This window comes from Oncorhynchus gorbuscha, linkage group LG12, assembly GCF_021184085.1.
Source record: "Oncorhynchus gorbuscha isolate QuinsamMale2020 ecotype Even-year linkage group LG12, OgorEven_v1.0, whole genome shotgun sequence".
NCBI classification, from domain to species: Eukaryota; Metazoa; Chordata; class Actinopteri; order Salmoniformes; family Salmonidae; genus Oncorhynchus; species Oncorhynchus gorbuscha.
Genome location: NC_060184.1, coordinates 77,054,384 through 77,075,475, shown reverse-complemented (window position 1 = coordinate 77,075,475; position 21,092 = coordinate 77,054,384). Strand labels below are relative to the sequence as shown.

At 44.8% G+C, this 21,092-nt stretch overlaps 1 protein-coding gene across 1 annotated transcript in view; it reads right to left on the bottom strand.

The window, feature by feature from the left end:
- LOC123991413 (reversion-inducing cysteine-rich protein with Kazal motifs-like) overlaps nucleotides 1–21,092 on the bottom strand; it is a 95,644-nt gene that overhangs the window by 6,030 nt on the left and 68,522 nt on the right. Inside the window, exons 15-19 of the mRNA XM_046292989.1 lie at nucleotides 20,129–20,251; nucleotides 10,236–10,407; nucleotides 5,051–5,246; nucleotides 1,766–1,976; nucleotides 818–891 (exon numbers count right to left, since the gene is read on the bottom strand). Coding sequence (XP_046148945.1) covers nucleotides 818–891; nucleotides 1,766–1,976; nucleotides 5,051–5,246; nucleotides 10,236–10,407; nucleotides 20,129–20,251 — 776 coding nt within the window. The remainder of the gene's footprint in view (nucleotides 1–817; nucleotides 892–1,765; nucleotides 1,977–5,050; nucleotides 5,247–10,235; nucleotides 10,408–20,128; nucleotides 20,252–21,092) is intronic.

The following is a 21,092-nucleotide window of genomic DNA, read 5'->3' as shown; positions in this document are numbered from 1 at the left end:
AAACCATTTCTTATTAGCATGTATACGAAGCATTTCTTATTAGCATGTATACAAAGCATTTCTTATTAGCATGTATACAAAGCATTTCTTATTAGCATGTATACAAAGCATTTCTTATTAGCATGTATACAAAGCATTTCTTATTAGCATATATACAAAGCATTTCTTATTAGCATGTATACGAAGCATTTCTTATTAGCATGTATACAAAGCATTTCTTATTAGCATATATACAAAGCATTTCTTATTAGCATGTATACAAAGCATTTCTTATTAGCATATATACAAAGCATTTCTTATTAGCATGTATACAAAGCATTTCTTATTAGCATGTATACAAAGCATTTCTTATTAGCATGTATACAAAGCATTTCTTATTAGCATGTATATGAAGCATTTCTGAGCTCTGTAAGCTGTGTCTGATCTAGTCATTTCAAACTTGCGAAGTATCTCAGAAGGAGGCATGTGATGTTGATGCTAGGTATTTTATATCTATGCCTCCCTCTAGTGGTCATCTTGCGTCACTACAGTTCAAAACCCACAGCCTGTGCCCCAGGGGTGGCCAATCCATCTCCCGGAGAGCTACTCAACTGGGTGTGCAGGCTTTTGTTCCTGCCCTGCTCTAACACACACGATTGTACGCCCTTTATTAGCGGAATCTAAACCTGCACACAGCATACTGAACTTGGTGGAGCTACTGTTGTGACTTAGACAGATCCATAAAAGGAGTGAGAGGGAAGGGGACAACTTTTCTGAAATGGAACAAAGCCCCAGGCCCACACCCAGATAGTCGAGGCGCATGGCAGACGGTTCTGACCTTAGCGAAGACTTTCATTTGCTCCTTGTTCCACAGGATCTGCAGCATGCCCGCGCACAGAGGACAGCAGGCGCCTGATAGGTGGAGCACAAAGAGGTCAGGGGTCAGAGGGTAGGTGTCAATCAAAACAATATCTGAATCTGACTTGTGTTCCCATGTAGAAAAAATCATAAGTATAACAGAGATTTACACTCAGTGGCCCGTATATTAGGTACACCCATCTTGTACTGGGTCGTACCCACCACACTTTGCCTCCAGAACAGGCCAAATTCATCGTGGCATGGAAACGTTGCTCAATTGGTATCAAGGGACCTGACATGTGCCAGGACAACATTCCCCTCATCATTACTCCACCGCCACTCTCCTGTATCGTTGACAGCAGGCAGCGTGGCACCAATGATCACACCACGTTGAAAGTTGGCTAGTCACTCGTTTGCCCATTCTAACGTTCAATTGAACAGTAACTGAATGCCTCGATGCCTGTCTGCCTGCTTTATATAGCAAGCCACGGCCATATGACTCCCAGTCTGTAGGAGCAAACCATTTTCATGAACAGGGTGGTGTACCTAATAAACTGGCCACTGAGTGTATATGACAAAGTGAATGTGGTTCAATCAATCAAATGTATTTATAAAGCCCGTCTTACATCAGCTGATGTCACAAAGTGCTGTACAGAAACTCAGCCTCAAATGTTCATAGATGACCAGCAGGGTCAAATAATAATAATCACAGTGGTTGTCGAGGGAGCAGCAAGTCAGCACCTCAGGAGCAAATGTCAGTTGGCTTTTCATAGCCGATCATTCAGAGCATCTCTACCGCTCCTGCTGTCTCTAGAGAGTTAAAAACAGCAGGTCTGGGACAGGTAGCACGTCCGGGGGAACACGTCAGGTTTCCATAGCGCTAATAGAACATTATATATGATATAATTTCTGTCTCTATTGTACTGACCAGGTGGTGTGACAGGGATGCAGCCCGGGGTGGAGAGGGCGGGGCAGGGGATCATGTCACAGCCTGAGTCAGAGGCAAACTCTGCCACCGCCCCCACGGCATGGCACCGCCCCTGGTAGTCCACGGCAACGCGGTCCGAGTAGGCCTCGCACACCGTGTTGTACGTTTCTCCATTGTGGCCGCACACGGGCCGAGCCCTTTTACAGGCGTCCTGCATAGAACACACATACAGTATAATAATGAATCACTCACATTCAGATGAATCGTTCACATCCAGATGTTATCATTCACATTCATTGAATCATTCACATCCAGATGAATCATTCACATCCAGATGAATCATTCACATCCAGATGAATCGTTCACATCCAGATGTTATCATTCACATTCATTGAATCATTCACATCCAGATGAATCATTCACATCCAGATGAATCATTCACATCCAGATGTTATCATTCACATCCATCTGCCAAGGCAACAGCTACTCTTCCTGGGGTCCAGAAATAAATTAAGGCAGTTTTACCATTTTTAAAACATTACAAAACTTTCACAGATTTCACAACTCATCGGTGTTCCTTTCTTCTCGTGTGCCCTTTAGTCACTGTCTCAGGAAAACACAGAGAGTGGGCGGGTTTATTGGCTAATTGCGAGGCTCTTGGTTTGGTGACTTGACACGGGGCCTAAAGTGGGTATTTTAATGAGGTGTCGTTGACGTTAAATTGATATACAGTTGAAGTCGGGAAGTTTACATACACCTTAAACAAATACATTTAAACTCAGTTTTTCACAATTCCTCACATTTAATCCAAGTAACAATTCCTTGTCTTGGGTTAATTAGGCACACCACTTTATTTTAAGAATGTGAAATGTCAGAATAATAGAAGAAAGAATGATTATTTAAGTTTTTATTTCTTTCATCACATTCCCAGTGGGTCAGAAGTTTTCATAAACTCAATTAGTATTTGTTTGTACAGTATTTGTTTGCATCCACATCGATGGAACAGTAGTGGAGAGGGTAGCAAGTTTTAAGTTCCTCGGCATACACATCACAGACAAACTGAATTGGTCCACTCACACAGAGGGCATCGTGAAGAAGGCGCAGCTGTCAAGATGTCAAGCAAAGAGGCACTTTGTTTGAATGTAGGCCTTGAAATACATCTACAGGTACACCTCCAAATGACTCAAATTATGTCAATTAGCCTATCAGAAGCTTTTAAAGCCATGACATCATTTTCTGGAATTTTCCAAGCTGTTTCAAGGCAGTCAACTTAGTGCATGTAAAATTCTGACCCACTGGAATTGGGATACAGTGAATTATAAGTGAAATAATCTGTCTGTAAACAGTTGTTGGAAAAATTACTTGTGTCATGCACAAAGTAGATGCCCTAACCGACTTGCCAAAACTATAGTTTGTTAACAAGAAATTTGTGGAGTGGTAGAAAAACGAGTTTTAAATGACTCCAACCTAAGTGTATGTAAACTTCCGACTTCAACTGTATAACCCGATGCGGCCTGTTCCACTGAGAGTTACTGAGGTGAGACGCCATCAGGCCGACGCTGCGACCTACCGCAAGGAGAAACATGATCCCACCAGGTCTTAATCACTAACAAACCACTCTAATTCAACCGCTGCCGAGTTTCTCAACACACACAAACAAACAGACACACACAAACAAACAGACACACACAAACAAACAGACACTCACAAACAAACAGACACACAGAAACAAACACAAACAAACAGACACTCACAAACAAACAGACACTCACAAACAAACAGACACACACAAACAAACACAAACAAACAGACACTCACAAACAAACACAAACAAACAGACACTCACAAACAAACAGACACACACAAACAAACACAAACAAACAGACACTCACAAACAAACAGACACACACAAACAAACACAAACAAACAGACACTCACAAACAAACAGACACTCACAAACAAACAGACACACACAAACAAACAGACACACACAAACAAACAGACACACACAAACAAACAGACACACACAAACAAACAGACACACACAAACAAACATGGGGGTGATTTCGGGTGTATCATATACGTACACAGTCCTAAACAGGAGATGCATAGTCACTTTACCCCTACCTACATGTACAAATAACCTGTACCCCCGCACACTGACTCGGTACCAGTATTCCCTGTATATAGCCTCCACACTGACTCGGTACCAGTATTCCCTGTATATAGCCTCCACACTGACTCGGTACCAGTACTCCCTGTATATAGCCTCCACACTGACTCAAAACCAGTATTCCCTGTATATAGCCTCCACACTGACTCGGTACCAGTATTCCCTGTATATAGTCTCCACACTGACTCGGTACCAGTACTCCCTGTATATAGCCTCCACACTGACTCGGTACCAGTATTCCCTGTATATAGCCTCCACACTGACTCGGTACCAGTATTCCCTGTATATAGCCTCCACACTGACTCGGTACCGGTATTCCCTGTATATAGCCCCCATATTGACTGTACCGGTAACCCCTGTATATAGCCCCCATATTGACTGTACCGGTAACCCCTGTATATAGCCCCCATATTGACTGTACCGGTAACCCCTGTATATAGCCCCCATATTGACTGTACCGGTAACCCCTGTATATAGCCCCCATATTGACTGTACCGGTAACCCCTGTATGAAGCCTCGTTACTGTTATTTTAATTTTATTTTCTACTTTAGGGTTCGTAAGTAAGTATTTCACGGTAAGGTTCTATTCTGTTGTATTCTGTTGCATGTGACAAATAACATTTGATTTGATTTTGATTTCAGCTTTCGGTGGGCTAGGATATCTGCCTCCTCTCATAATCCAAGGTACAAAGACATCACTTACTGAAAGTATGGTATTGAAATGTGTAAAGTGTATGTCTGTACTGCTAACAGCTGGGACGTGTCATCATGCTTCTGACGGGTTCTTCATTTAAGCGTTCATGACCACAAATAGAGAAAAGCTTTTCTGAGGCTCTAAAAACAGGGTGATCTCTGTGTGATTGACTAAATATTGGTCACCCGTCTCCAGTAAATTGGTTTCAGGCTGCTTCTCAAACGGCCGATGAATTAAATCTATTGAAATGCCCCCGCAAAAAAATCCCTTAAATGCTGTCAACATATTCAGTCAATTTAGGGAATGATGGTGTATATGTTATGGAAGCAGAGACATTGAGACTGAATGATAAAAACATTTTCTACTTCAGAACATTGCTTTGACTAAAAGCATAACCGACATGAACGTCAAATTGTACCTGACAGTGGCCCATATAGGCCAAGGTCTTGCTCATCACGAGGAGCTGACAGAGGCTGGGATGTTCCACGTTGTCTGTGTCACATGCTGGGTCCACGTGGCTCTTGTCACAACCCGAGGGGCGACCCACACACTCAAACTGAGGACATGGGTAGTCAGCCATGTCTGTCAGGCACACTCTACGGTTGGCGATACACCTGTGGACCAATGGGAAGACGAGAGGAAAAGAGGTTCATTTATGTCATTGTTTTAAGTACTTAAAAAAACAAAAACACGGACGCATTCCGTCTACGACTTCCATCTGTGTACAATACTATTATTTTCAATGTAGCGTGGACCCTTTGCTTTGAGTTGAGCACCGAATGACTGTAAAGTAGTGTACCCAACTGTGTATTATTCTCACTGCAGACATAAACAGGTTACTATAGAGACTCTGATGATAGGATGACATCAACAGGTTACTATAGAGACTCTGATGATAGGATGACATCAACAGGTTACTATAGAGACTCTGATGATAGGATGACATCAACAGGTTACTATAGAGACTCTGATGATAGGATGACATCAACAGGTTACTATAGAGACTCTGATGATAGGATGACATCAACAGGTTACTATAGAGACTCTGATGATAGGATGACATCAACAGGTTACTATAGAGACTCTGATGATAGGATGACATCAACAGGTTACTATAGAGACTGATGATAGGATGACATCAACAGGTTACTATAGAGACTGATGATAGGATGACATCAACAGGTTACTATAGAGACTGATGATAGGATGACATCAACAGGTTACTATAGAGACTCTGATGATAGGATGACATCAACAGGTTACTATAGAGACTCTGATGATAGGATGACATCAACAGGTTACTATAGAGACTGATGATAGGATGACATCAACAGGTTACTATAGAGACTGATGATAGGATGACATCAACAGGTTACTATAGAGACTGATGATAGGATGACATCAACAGGTTACTATAGAGACTCTGATGATAGGATGACATCAACATGTTACTATAGAGACTCTGATGATAGGATGACATCAACAGGTTACTATAGAGACTCTGATGATAGGATGACATCAACAGGTTACTATAGAGACTCTGATGATAGGATGACATCAACAGGTTACTATAGAGACTCTGATAATAGGATGACATCAACAGGTTACTATAGAGACTGATGTTTAGGGAATGTATCCTTATTAACAATGTGTGTTTAGGGAGTGTCCTAAGAAACCATTTTTATGTTTTTTATTTAACCTTTATTGAATGAGGCAAGTCAGTTAAAAACAAATTCTTGTTTTCAATGACGGTCTAGGAACAGTGGGTTAACTGCCTTGTTCAGTGGCAGATCAACATATTTTTAACTTGTCAGCTCAGGGATTCGATCTTGCAACCTTTCGGTTACTAGTCCAACGCTCTAACCACTAGGCTACCTGCCGCCCAGATCACATTGTGCGCTTGGGGTCCACTGACGAGCTAGTGTGACACAGATTAAGACAAATAGCACAGAGCCCCATTCCTTAAGGACTCTATTTCTGTTACAGCACAGAGAAATGGTGGCTGTAGGGGAGCAGAAAATGACCCCTGGGCTGTATGTTTGCCCCCCTGAGGGTCAGAAGTGAGGTAACGACCGACCAACGCTGTGTTTGGTGTTGTTTGGAGGGATGTTAGATCGATGATGCTGCCTGGGGAAGAGTTGGGGGCCTCAGGGCTTTGGGAGCTCAAGGCGATTCCGGATAGGAGGGTTACAACAGCACACCCCATACCGGTGTGCCTTATGGCAGAGATACCGCTGACAACCACAGGGCGGACGCAGCCTGGTCACACCTGAACAAACAACCAGCCTGTCCGTCACCTCTGACCACGGGGAAATGTGAGAGGGAGATTTGAAGAAAGAGTGAAGCAGGGTGAAGGAAAATAGGATTTATCAAGAGAGGAAATAACAAACGTCGACTGAGGTGGAATAGGATCAGGGCTAGTCTGCTGAGGTGGAATAGGACCAGGGCTAGTCTGCTGAGGTGGAATAGGATCAGGGCTAGTCTGCTGAGGTTGAATAGGACCAGGGCTAGTCTGCTGAGGTTGAATAGGACCAGGGCTAGTCTGCTGAGGTGGAATAGGACCAGGGCTAGTCTGCTGAGGTGGAATAGGATCAGGGCTAGTCTGCTGAGGTTGAATAGGATCAGGGCTAGTCTGCTGAGGTTGAATAGGACCAGGGCTAGTCTGCTGAGGTTGAATAGGATCAGGGCTAGTCAACTGAGGTGGAATAGGATCAGGGCTAGTCTGCTGAGGTTGAATAGGATCAGGGCTAGTCTGCTGAGGTTGAATAGGACCAGGGCTAGTCTGCTGAGGTGGAATAGGATCAGGGCTAGTCTGCTGAGGTGGAATAGGATCAGGGCTAGTCTGCTGAGGTTGACTCTGATGATAGGATGTGCGCTTAGGACCAGGACCAGGGCTAGTCTGCTGAGGTTGAATAGGACCAGGGCTAGTCTGCTGAGGTGGAATAGGATCAGGGCTAGTCTGCTGAGGTTGAATAGGACCAGGGCTAGTCTGCTGAGGTTGAATAGGACCAGGGCTAGTCTGCTGAGGTTGAATAGGATCAGGGCTAGTCAACTGAGGTGGAATAGGATCAGGGCTGGTCTGCTGAGGTTGAATAGGATCAGGGCTAGTCAACTGAGGTGGAATAGGATCAGGGCTAGTCAACTGAGGTGGAATAGGATCAGGGCTAGTCAACTGAGGTGGAATAGGATCAGGGCTAGTCTACTGAGGTGGACTAGGATCATCAATCAGGCTAGTCTGCTGAGGTTGAATAGGATCAGGGATAGTCTGCTGAGGTGGAATAGGATCAGGGCTAGTCTACTGAGGTTGAATAGGATCAGGGCTAGTCTGCTCAGGTGGAATAGGATCAGGGCTAGTCTGCTGAGGAGGAATAGGATCAGGGCTAGTCTGCTGAGGTGGAATAGGATCAGGGCTAGTCTGCTGAGGTTGAATAGGATCAGCGTTAGTCGACTGAGGTGGAATAGGATCAGGGCTAGTCTGCTGAGGTGGAATAGGACCAGGGCTAGTCTGCTGAGGTTGAATAGGACCAGGGCTAGTCTGCTGAGGTTGAATAGGACCAGGGCTAGTCTGCTGAGGTTGAATAGGACCAGGGCTAGTCTGCTGAGGTGGAATAGGACCAGGGCTAGTCTGCTGAGGTGGAATAGGATCAGGGCTAGTCAACTGAGGTGGAATAGGATCAGGGCTAGTCTGCTGAGGTTGAATAGGATCAGGGCTAGTCAACTGAGGTGGAATAGGATCAGGGCTAGTCAACTGAGGTGGAATAGGATCAGGGCTAGTCTGCTGAGGTTGAATAGGATCAGGGCTAGTCTGCTGAGGTTGAATAGGACCAGGGCTAGTCTGCTGAGGTGGAATAGGATCAGGGCTAGTCTGCTGAGGTGGAATAGGATCAGGGCTAGTCTGCTGAGGTTGAATAGGACCAGGGCTAGTCTGCTGAGGTTGAATAGGACCAGGGCTAGTCTGCTGAGGTGGAATAGGATCAGGGCTAGTCTGCTGAGGTTGAATAGGACCAGGGCTAGTCTGCTGAGGTTGAATAGGACCAGGGCTAGTCTGCTGAGGTTGAATAGGATCAGGGCTAGTCAACTGAGGTGGAATAGGATCAGGGCTGGTCTGCTGAGGTTGAATAGGATCAGGGCTAGTCAACTGAGGTGGAATAGGATCAGGGCTAGTCAACTGAGGTGGAATAGGATCAGGGCTAGTCAACTGAGGTGGAATAGGATCAGGGCTAGTCTACTGAGGTGGACTAGGATCAGGGCTAGTCTGCTGAGGTTGAATAGGATCAGGGATAGTCTGCTGAGGTGGAATAGGATCAGGGCTAGTCTACTGAGGTTGAATAGGATCAGGGCTAGTCTGCTCAGGTGGAATAGGATCAGGGCTAGTCTGCTGAGGAGGAATAGGATCAGGGCTAGTCTGCTGAGGTGGAATAGGATCAGGGCTAGTCTGCTGAGGTTGAATAGGATCAGCGTTAGTCGACTGAGGTGGAATAGGATCAGGGCTAGTCTGCTGAGGTTGAATAGGACCAGGGCTAGTCTGCTGAGGTTGAATAGGACCAGGGCTAGTCTGCTGAGGTGGAATAGGATCAGGGCTAGTCTGCTGAGGTTGAATAGGACCAGGGCTAGTCTGCTGAGGTTGAATAGGACCAGGGCTAGTCTGCTGAGGTTGAATAGGATCAGGGCTAGTCAACTGAGGTGGAATAGGATCAGGGCTAGTCTGCTGAGGTTGAATAGGATCAGGGCTAGTCAACTGAGGTGGAATAGGATCAGGGCTAGTCAACTGAGGTGGAATAGGATCAGGGCTAGTCAACTGATGTGGAATAGGATCAGGGCTAGTCTACTGAGGTGGACTAGGATCAGGGCTAGTCTGCTGAGGTTGAATAGGATCAGGGATAGTCTGCTGAGGTGGAATAGGATCAGGGCTAGTCTACTGAGGTTGAATAGGATCAGGGCTAGTCTGCTCAGGTGGAATAGGATCAGGGCTAGTCTGCTGAGGAGGAATAGGATCAGGGCTAGTCTGCTGAGGTGGAATAGGATCAGGGCTAGTCTGCTGAGGTTGAATAGGATCAGCGTTAGTCGACTGAGGTGGAATAGGATCAGGGCTAGTCGACTGAGGTGGAATAGGATCAGGGCTAGTCAACTGAGGTGGAATAGGATCAGGGCTAGTCAACTGAGGTGGAATAGGATCAGAGCTAGTCAACTGAGGTGGAATAGGATCAGGGCTAGTCTGCTGAGGTGGAATAGGATCAGGGCTAGTCGACTGAGGTGGAATAGGATCAGGCCTAGTAGACTGAGGTGGAATAGAATCAGGGCTCAAGGCCTCTGTTCGGAGAGAAATAGCATCCTCTAGACTAGAGTCAAGGTGTTCAATCTTATCCACAAAAGGCTGTACGGAACGCTGTAAAAAAATGCATCCTTCCTCCCTCCCTTTCTTGAAGTAATCATTAATCGCACCTGATTGGATAGGTGAAAGCCAATGTACATAGTGGGAGATTTTGCATTCACCTATCCAATAGTGTTCAATCAGTTATTATGCCAGTAAACAAATGGTTGAAGGATGGAAGGAATGTGGTGAGGAAGAAAGAACTCCAACGCTGGTCAGGACAATGTCTCACCTCTGGTTCCTCTGGCAGGGGCTGGGGGAGCAGGGGTCACTGCTGCGGCAGTGGCCAAACACAAACTGGTCGTCTTTGAAGTCCATGCAGCGGGCCACACAGGCACTAGGGTAGGTGCGGCCGTTACGGGCACACACCGGCACAAAACGGTCAGGGCAGCCACACGGGAGCCCTATAGAGAGAGATAGAGAGAGTACCAGGTCTGAGGCCAAACCACACGACTAACAACATTGGACAGTTTATGGAACACAACGTTTTCACAATATCATCCTGGAATATCCAAGGCCTGAGGTCATCTGCCTTTGGCCTAAAGAGCAGGAACCTGGACTTCACCAAAGAAATCAGAAATACAGACATTGTCATCCTGCAAGAAACCTGGTATAGAGGAGACGGACCCACTGGTTGCCCTCTAGGTTACAGAGAGCTGGTAGTCCCATCCACCAAACTACCAGGTGTGAAACAGGGAAGGGACTCAGGGGGAATGCTAATTTGGTATAGAGCAGACCTTAGTCACTCCATTAAATTAATCAAAACAGGAACATTTTACATTTGGCTTGAAATTTAAAAGGAAATGATCTCAACAGAGAAAAATGTCCTCCTGTGTGCTACATATATCCCCCCACTAGAATTCCCATACTTTAATGAAGACAGCTTCTCCATCCTGGAAGTGGAAATCGATCATTTCCAGGCCCAGGGACATGTACTAGTCTATGGCGACCTAAATTCCAGAACTCGACAAGAGCCTGACACCCTCAGCACACAGGGGGACAAACACCTATACACTCCCCCATATGCCCCCTAGACACAACTACGACAAAATAACCAACAAAGTGGGTCACAACTACTGCAGCTCTGTTGCACGCTAGGCATGTACATATAGGTACACCTATAGCTCATCTCTTCGCAGTAGTACTGTAGACTACTTTATCACTGTCTCTCAGAGCGTTCACAGTCAGCCCACTGACACCCCTATCAGACCACAGCAAAATCACAGTCTATTTGAACAGAGCAATACTCAATCATGAGGCATCAAAGCAAAAGGAACTGCATAATGTTTGGGGTTTTAGGCTGGGTTTCTGTACAGCACTTTGAGATATCAGCTGATGTACGAAGGACTATATAAATACATTTGATTTGATTTGAATAATATTAAGAAATGCTATAGAGCAAAGGAAAGTAATTCGGCAACAACAAATTCAATCCCTTTTTGAACAACTTCCTGGACAAAATATTTCACTGTAATAGTGAAGGTGTAGAAATCAGCTTCCCTATCAAATCAAAACATTTAAAGCAGACAACCTAAGAAAATTAACAACAATGACAAATGGTTTGATGAAGAATGCAATAACTTAAGAAATAAATTGAGAAACCTATCCAACCAAATACATAGAGACCCAGAGAACAAACAGCAAAAACATAGACATGATCCAATACCAATCTTAGAATCAACTATTAACTTATTGGTGACAATGCCCAGATTCAACTGCCTGCTACTCATCCCAAGAAGATAAGATATGCATATTATTAGTAGATTAGAATAGATAGAACTAAAACTGTTTGAATCATGTCTGTGAGTATAACAGAACTCACTTTTTTGATCCAAGATGGCGTAGCAGTAACTCGTCCTGTCGTATCGTCTCTCTGTAAATATCGTCTCTTTTTCGTTTTAGATATTTTAGATATTTTTTTCTTCGCATATCTTTAAATTTTTTTCGCTAAACCTAAGCTTCCAAATACTCTTCTGCAACCCACCAATGTAGCTACTTTTCCTAAAGTATTTATATTTACTTCAAAACCGGAACGCTTCAACTGAAGCTAGCCAGCTATGCTAGCGGTCTTCAGCTAACCTTTGGCTCGGAAAGCTCTCGCCAGTTCGAACAACGCGACGCTAAACGGAGCATAACGGACCTATTTATTTTTTTACCCCCGGATTTCCACCACAAACGGAACATTCTTCAGCTGGATCTTCACAACTAGCTATCGAGCTAAACAGCAACCCTGGTTGATTACTCCTGGCTAGCGTTTCCACCCACGTAGCTTGAAGCTAGCCCGGCCAGAGCTCCTAGCATACTCCTGGGCTACAATACCTGGACCTACGACCGGTCTATCGATGTCACCGCATGAAGAGGAATAAACAGACTCACCCCATCGCAACGTCCTCCAAAGGCTAACTCTCTAGCCCTCGCTATCTCCTTGCTTGCTAACTCGGCATGCTAACTGCTAGCTTGTTTAGCTTGTTTAGCCCAGGTCCGCTAACTACTACCTTGTTTACCCCGGCCTGCTAATCTGTTAGCTTGTTAGCACAGGCCTGCTAACCGTCTGCATCGCCGCGTCCCAAAAACGGAGTGGCCCATATGTACTTTCTATCTCTTCCCGATTTAAAAAAAAAATGTTTATACCTTCCGGAAACCTGCCTCACCCAATGTGATACGGAATCGCTATTATCTTTATTTTTAGAACACACTCAAGAACCTCCAGAAGCTAACCAGCTAGCTACAAGCTACTTAGTCATTGTTATTTTTTTAACCTGTATAACACTCGCCAGTCCACCCCCCCTGACCCATCCACCGCTGCCCCTGGACTCTGATCACTTGGCTACATAGCTGATGCACGCTGGACTGTCCATTAATCACGGTACTCCATTCTGCTTGTTTGTTTTATCTGTCGGCCCCGTTGCCTAGTCAATGCCATTTTACCTGCTGTTGTTATGCTAGCTGATTAGCTGTTGTCTCACCCACTGTTTTAGCTAGCTTTCCCAATTCAACACCTGTGATTACTGTATGCCTCGCTGTATGTCTCTCTCAAATGTCAATATGCCTTGTATACTGTTGCTCAGGTTAGTTATCATCGTTTTAGTTCACTATGGAGCCCCTAGTCCCACTCCTCATACCCCTGATACCTCCTTTGTCCCACCTCCCACATATGCGGTGACCTCACCCATTACAACCGGCATGTCCAGAGACAAAACCTCTCTCATCATCACCCAGTGCCTGGGCTTACCTTCGCCAAACCCACACCCCACCATACCCCTGTCTGCGCATTACGCCCTGAATATATTCTACCATGCCCAGAAACCTGCTCCTCTAATTCTCTGTCCCCAATGGTCTAGGCGACCAGTTTTGATAGCCCTTAGCCGCACCCTCATACTACTCCTTCTCTGTTCCGCGGGTGATGTGGAGGTAAACCCAGGCCCTGCATGTCCCCAGGCACCCTCATTTGTTGACTTCTGTGATCGAAAAAGCCTTGGTTTCATGCATGTCAACATCAGAAGCCTCCTCCCTAAGTTTGTTTTACTCACTGCTTTAGCACACTCTGCTAACCCTGATGTCCTTGCCGTGTCTGAATCCTAGCTCAGGAAGGCCACCAAAAATTCAGAGATTTCCATACCCAACTATAACATCTTCCGTCAAGATAGAACTGCTAAAGGGGGAGGAGTTGCAGTCTACTGCAGAGAGAGCCTGCAAAGTAATGTCATACTTTCCAGGTCCATACCCAAACAGTTCGAACTACTAATTCTGAAAATTACTCTCTCCAGAAATAAGTCTCTCACTGTTGCCGCCTGCTACCGACCCCCCTCAGCTCCCAGCTGTGCCCTGGACACCATTTGTGAATTGATTGCCCCCCATCTAGCTTCAGAGTTTGTTCTGCTAGGTGACCTAAACTGGGATATGCTTAACACCCCGGCAGTCCTACAATCTAAGCTAGATGCCCTCAATCTCACACAAATCATCAAGGAACCCACCAGGTACAACCCTAACTCTGTAAGCAAGGGCACCCTCATAGACGTCATCCTGACCAACTGGCCCTCCAAATACACCTCCGCTGTCTTCAACCAGGATCTCAGCGACCACTGCCTCATTGCCTGTATCCGCTACGGTGCCGCAGTCAAACGACCACCCCTCATCACTGTCAAACGCTCCCTAAAACACTTCTGTGAGCAGGCCTTTCTAATCAACCTGGAAGGACATTGACCTCATCCCGTCAGTTGAGGATGCCTGGTCATTCTTTAAGAGTAACTTCCTCACCATTTTAGATAAGCATGCTCCGTTCAAAAAAATGCAGAACTAAGAACAGATACAGTCCTTGGTTCACTCCAGACCTGACTGCCTTCGACCAGCACAAAAACATCCTGTGGCGGACTGCAATAGCATCGAACAGTCCCCGCGATATGCAACTGTTCAGGGAAGTCAGGAACCAATACACGCAGTCAGTCAGGAAAGCTAAGGCCAGCTTCTTCAGGCAGAAGTTTGCATCCTGTAGCTCCAACTCCAAAACGTTCTGGGACACTGTGAAGTACATGGAGAACAAGAGCACCTCCTCCCAGCTGCCCACTGCACTGAGGCTAGGGAACACGGTCACCACCGACAAATCCATGATTATCGAAAACTTCAACAAGCATTTCTCAACAGCTGGCCATGCCTTCCGCCTGGCTACTCCTACCTCGGCCAACAGCGCCAGCCCCCCCGCAGCTCCTCGCCCAAGCCTCTCCAGGTTCTCCTTTACCCAAATCCAGATAGCAGATGTTCTGAAAGAGCTGCAAAACCTGGACCCGTATAAATCAGCTGGGCTTGACAATCTGGACCCTCTATTTCTGAAACTATCCGCCGTCATTGTCGCAACCCCTATTACCAGCCTGTTCAACCTCTCTTTCATATCGTCTGAGATCCCCAAGGATTGGAAAGCTGCCGCAGTCATCCCCCTCTTCAAAGGGGGAGACACCCTGGACCCAAACTGTTACAGACCTATATCCATCCTGCCCTGCCTATCTAAGGTCTTCGAAAGCCAAGTCAACAAACAGGTCACTGACCATCTCGAATCCCACCGTACCTTCTCCGCTATGCAATCTGGTTTCCGAGCCGGTCACGGGTGCACCTCAGCCACACTCAAGGTACTAAACGACATCATAACCGCCATCGATAAAAGACAGTACTGTGCAGCCGTCTTCATCGACCTTGCCAAGGCTTTCGACTCTGTCAATCACCATATTCTTATCGGCAGACTCAGTAGCCTCGGATTTTCGGATGACTGCCTTGCCTGGTTTACCAATTACTTTGCAGACAGAGTTCAGTGTGTCAAATCGGAGGGCATGTTGTCCGGTCCTCTGGCAGTCTCTATGGGGGTGCCACAGGGTTCAATTCTCGGGCCGACTCTTTTCTCTGTATATATCAATGATGTTGCTCTTGCTGTGGGCGATTCCCTGATCCACCTCTACGCAGACGACACCATTGTATAGACTTTCGGCCCGTCATTGGACACTGTGCTATCTAACCTCCAATCGAGCTTCAATGCCATACAACACTCCTTCCGTGGCCTCCAACTGCTCTTAAATGCTAGTAAAACCAAATGCATGCTTTTCAACCGATCGCTGCCTGCACCCGCCCGCCCGACTAGCATCACCACACTGGATGGTTCCGACCTTGAATATGTGGACACCTATAAGTACCTAGGTGTCTGGCTAGACTGCAAACTCTCCTTCCAGACCCATATCAAACATCTCCAATCGGAAATCAAATCAAGAATCGGCTTTCTATTCCGCAACAAAGCCTCCTTCACTCACGCTGCCAAGCTTACCCTAGTAAAACTGACTATCCTACCGATCCTCGACTTCGGCGACGTCATCTACAAAATTGCTTCCAACACTCTACTCAGCAAACTGGATGCAGTTTATCACAGTGCCATCCGTTTTGTCACTAAAGCACCTTATACCACCCACCACTGCGACTTGTATGCTCTAGTCGGCTGGCCCTCGCTACATATTCGTCGCCAGACCCACTGGCTCCAGGTCATCTACAAGGCCATGCTAGGCAAAGCTCCGGCTTATCTCAGCTCACTGGTCACGATGGCAACACCCATCCGTAGCACGCGCTCCAGCAGGTGTATCTCATTGATCATCCCTAAAGCCAACACCTCATTCGGCCGCCTTTCGTTCCAGTACTCTGCTGCCTGTGACTGGAACGAATTGCAAAAATCGCTGAAGTTGGAGACTTTTATCTCCCTCACCAACTTCAAACATCAGCTAGCTGAGCAGCTAACCGATCGCTGCAGCTGTACATAATCTATTGGTAAATAGCACACCCATTTTCACCTACCTCATCCCCACAGTTTTTATTTATTTACTTTTCTGCTCTTTTGCACACCAATATCTCTACCTGTACATGATCATCTGATCATTTATCACTCCAGTGTTAATCTGAAATATTGTAATTATTCGCCTACCTCCTCATGCCTTTTGCACACATTGTATATAGACTCCCCTTTTTTCTCTGTGTTATTGACTTGTTAATTGTTTACTCCATGTGTAACTCTGTGTTGTCTGTTCACACTGCTATGCTTTATCTTGGCCAGGTCACAGTTGCAAATGAGAACCTGTTTTCAACTAGCCTACCTGGTTAAATAAAGGTGAAATAAAAAAATAAAAATAAATTTAGTAGGCGAAACCCCGAGGACAAACCATTCAGATTATTTTTTGGAGGTCACTCTCTTTTCAATGAGTTTCATTGGGAATCCAGATTTCTAAGGGACCTTCTTGCAGTTCCTATCGCTTCCACTGGATGTCAACAGTCTTTAGAAATTGGTTGAGGTTTTTCCTTTGTGTAATGAAGAAGTACGGCCATCTTGAACGAGGGTCACTTGAAGTGTACTGTTAGATAGAGGCGCGTGACCAGAAAGCTAGCTACAGTTTGTTTTCCTCCTGTATTGAACACAGATCATCCCGTCTTCAATTTGATCAATTATGTAAGTTAAAAAATACCTAAAGTTGTATTACAAAAGTAGTTTGAAATGTTTTGGCAAAGTACAGGTAACTTTTGAGATATTTTGTAGTCACGTTGCGCAAGTTGGAACCAGTGTTTTTCTGGATCAAACGCGCCAAATAAATTTACATTTTGGATATATATTGATGGAATTAATCGAACAAAAGGACCATTTGTGATGTTTATGGGACATATTGGAGTGCCAACAAAAGAAGCTAGTCAAAGGTAAGGCATGAATTATATTTTTTATTTCTGCGTTTTGTGTTGCGCCTGCGGGGTTGAAATATGCTATTCTCTCTTTGTTTACAGAGGTGCTATCCTCAGATAATAGCATCGTTTGCTTTCGCTGAAAAGCCTTTTTGAAATCTGACATGTTGGCTGGATTCACAACAAGTGTCGCTTTAATTTGCTATCTTGCATGTGTGATTTAATGAGAGTTAGATTTTTATAGTAATTTATTTGAATTTGGCGCTCTGCATTTTCCCTGGCTTTTGTCCACGTGGGACGCATCCCACATATCCCAGAGAGGTTAAAGACTACCAGAACCCTCTGGATTCTCCTAATTACATTGAATTAACTATAGGACAAAATACAAATCCTCCAACCCTAAAAAGGCCTGTGGGGTTGATGGTATCCTAAATTAAATGATAAAATATATAGACCACAAATTCCAATTGGCTATAACTCTTTAACATCCTCCGTAGCTCTTGCATCTTCCCCAATATTAGGAACCAAGGACTGATCACCCCAATCCACAAAAGTGGAGATACATTTTACCCCAATAAGTACCGTGGGATATTCGTCAACAGCAACCAGGGAAACTCCTCTGCATTATCATTAACAGCAGACTCGTACATTTCCTCAGTGAAAACAATGTGCTGAGCAAATGTCAAACTGGCTTTTTAACAAATTACCATACGACAGACCACGTATTCACCTTGCACACCCTAAATGAAAAACAAACAAACCAAAACAAAGGCAAGGTCTTCTCATGTTTTGTAGATTTCAAAAAAGGGGTCCGCTCATCAACCAAGAATTCACAAAATGGGACAAACACCAAATTGAGACTCTGCATGCAGAATTCTACAAAAATATCCCCAGTCTACAATGTAACAATCTAATTATCAAAATCCAGAAAAGAGCCATTCAATTCTACAACCACCTAAAAGGAAGTGATTCCCAAACCTTCCATAACAAAGCCATCACCTACAGAGAAATTAACCTGGAGAAGAGTCCCTTAACTTCTTGGATATTTAAATTTTTGGATGAAAAACGTTCCCTTTTTAAACAAGATATTTTGTCACGAAAAGATGCTCGACTATGCATATAATTGACAGCTTTGGAAAGAAAACACTCTGACGTTTCCAAAACTGCAAAGATATCGTCTGTGAGTGCCACAGAACCTGATATTACAGAAAAAAACCCAGATAAAAATCAAATCAGGAAGTGCTGCATTTTTTAAAAATCGCCTCATGCCAATGATTCCTTATATGGCTGTGAAGGAGCTAGCAGTCAGCTTACGTTTTCCACGTTTTCCCCAAGGTGTCTGCAGCATTGTGACTTATTTGTAGGCATATCATTGGAAGATTGACCATAAGAGACTACATCTACCAGGTGGTCGCTTGGTGTCCTCCGTCGCAATTATTGCGTAATCTCCAGCTGCAGTATTTTTCCGTTTGCTTTTGATGAGAAGCCAACTGCCACCACTGATAGATTATCGAATAGATATGTGAAAAACACCTTGAGGATTGATTCTAAACAACGTTTGCCATGTTTCTGTCGATATTATGGAGCTAATTTGGAAAAAAGTTTGGCGTTATAAGTGACTGCATTTTCCGGTCTTTTTCTTAGCCAAACGTGATGAACAAAACGGAGCTATTTTGTATACACAAATAATATTTTTGGAAAAAATGAACATTTGCTATCTAACTAAGAGTCTCTTCATTGAAAACATCCGAAGTTCTTCAAAGGTAAATGATTTTATTTGAATGCTTTTCTTGTTTTTGTGAAAATGTTGCCTGCTGAATGCTAGGCTTAATGCTATGCTAGGCTATCAATACTCTTACACAAATGCTTGTCTAGCGTTGGCTGTAACGCATATTTTGAAAATCTGAGAAGACAGTGTTGTTAACAAAAGGCTAAGCTTGTGTTTGAATATATTTATTTCATTTCATTTGCGATTTTCATGAATAGGAAACGTTGCGTTATGGTAATGAGCTTGAGGCTATGATTACGCTCCCGGATACGGGATTGCTCGACGCTAGAGGTTAAGCAAGCAACACAATTAGACCCAACCAAATCATGAGAAAGCAAAATGATAATTCCCTGACACATTGGAAAGAACTGAGAAAACTAGAATGGTATTTGGGCCTAAACAGAGAGTACACAGAATATCTGACCACTGTGACTGACCCAAACTTATGAAAAGCTTTGACAATGTACAGACTCAGTGGGCATAGCCTTGCTATTGAGAAAGGCCGCCATAGGCAAACCTGGCTCTCAAGAGAAGACAGGCTATGTGCACACTGCCCACAAAATGAGGTGGAAACTAAGCTGCACTTTCTAACCTCCTGCCAAATGTATGACCATATTAGAGACATACATTTCCCTCAGATTACACAGAAACACAAATAATAGATACACTCCCATATCTACTGGGTGAAATACCACAGTGCGCCATCACAGAAGCAAGATTTGTGACCTGTTGCCACAACAAAAGGTCAACCAGTGAAGAACACACACAAATACAACCCATATTGGGTAATAGTACTGTGCATCAATATTTCAACCCTCAAATACACACACACACACACACACACACACACACACACACACACACACACACACACACACACACACACACACACACACACACACACACACACACACACACACACACACACACACACACACACACACACAGGACAGGACACGCGTACACACACACGCACACACACACACACACACACACACACACACACACACACACACACACACACACACACACACACACACACACACACACACACACACACACACACACACACACACACACACACACACACACACACAGGAGCAGACACACACACACGCACGCACACACACAGGAGCGAGCGGACACGCGCACACACACACACACACCTGTGAATAGGCGACGGTCCTCGTCTGAACTTTCAGCACTCAGGCACTGGCGGGTGGAGCAGATGGTTTCTCCAGCAAAGCAGGAGCAGGGGTGGCAGTCCACCCTGAATGACGACCCGTGGTCTGTGGGACAAGAACACATCATCCCCGTGTGAGACCCTGTCTGATTTAATTGGTTATATGGCTGTCAATGTAACTGTTATCTGACACTTTGAATCTTCCCGTCCACAGCAACTCCAGCAGCTGATAAGACTTGTAACTATGGGATCTGGGTCACGACACCAATGTAACTGATCAGGTATTGATCCTGGGATATAACTGATCAGGTATTGATCCTGGGATGTAACTGATCAGGTATTGATCCTTGGATATAACTGATCAGGTATTGATCCTGGTATGTAACTGATCAGGTATTGATCCTGGGATATAACTGATCAGGTATTGATCCGGGATGTAACTGATCAGGTATTGATCCAGGGATATAACTGATCAGGTATTGATCCTGGGATATAACTGATCAGGTATTGATCCAGGGATGTAACTGATCAGGTATTGATCCAGGGATGTAACTGATCAGGTATTGATCCTGGGATGTAACTGATCAGGTATTGATCCAGGGATGTAACTGATCAGGTATTGATCCTGGTATGTAACTTATCAGGTATTGATCCTGGGATGTAACTGATCAGGTATTGATCCAGGGATGTAACTGATCAGGTATTGATCTAAAGCTGGACTTGTTATCTAAAAAGACTCTCCGTTTCACCATGGGCTTTATGTTCTGGACAGCATCACCATCTCTCCCATCTAGTCACTTCTAACAAGACATCTCTATAGGATGACTTCCTGTCTTAATGCTCTGGCTAGAAGCACTCCAAAGCCCCACTCTGCCTGTCAGGCAAACCACATCGGTGTCAAATAAGGCCTACATGTATTATCCCCCTTTGGACCGAAAACAACCATA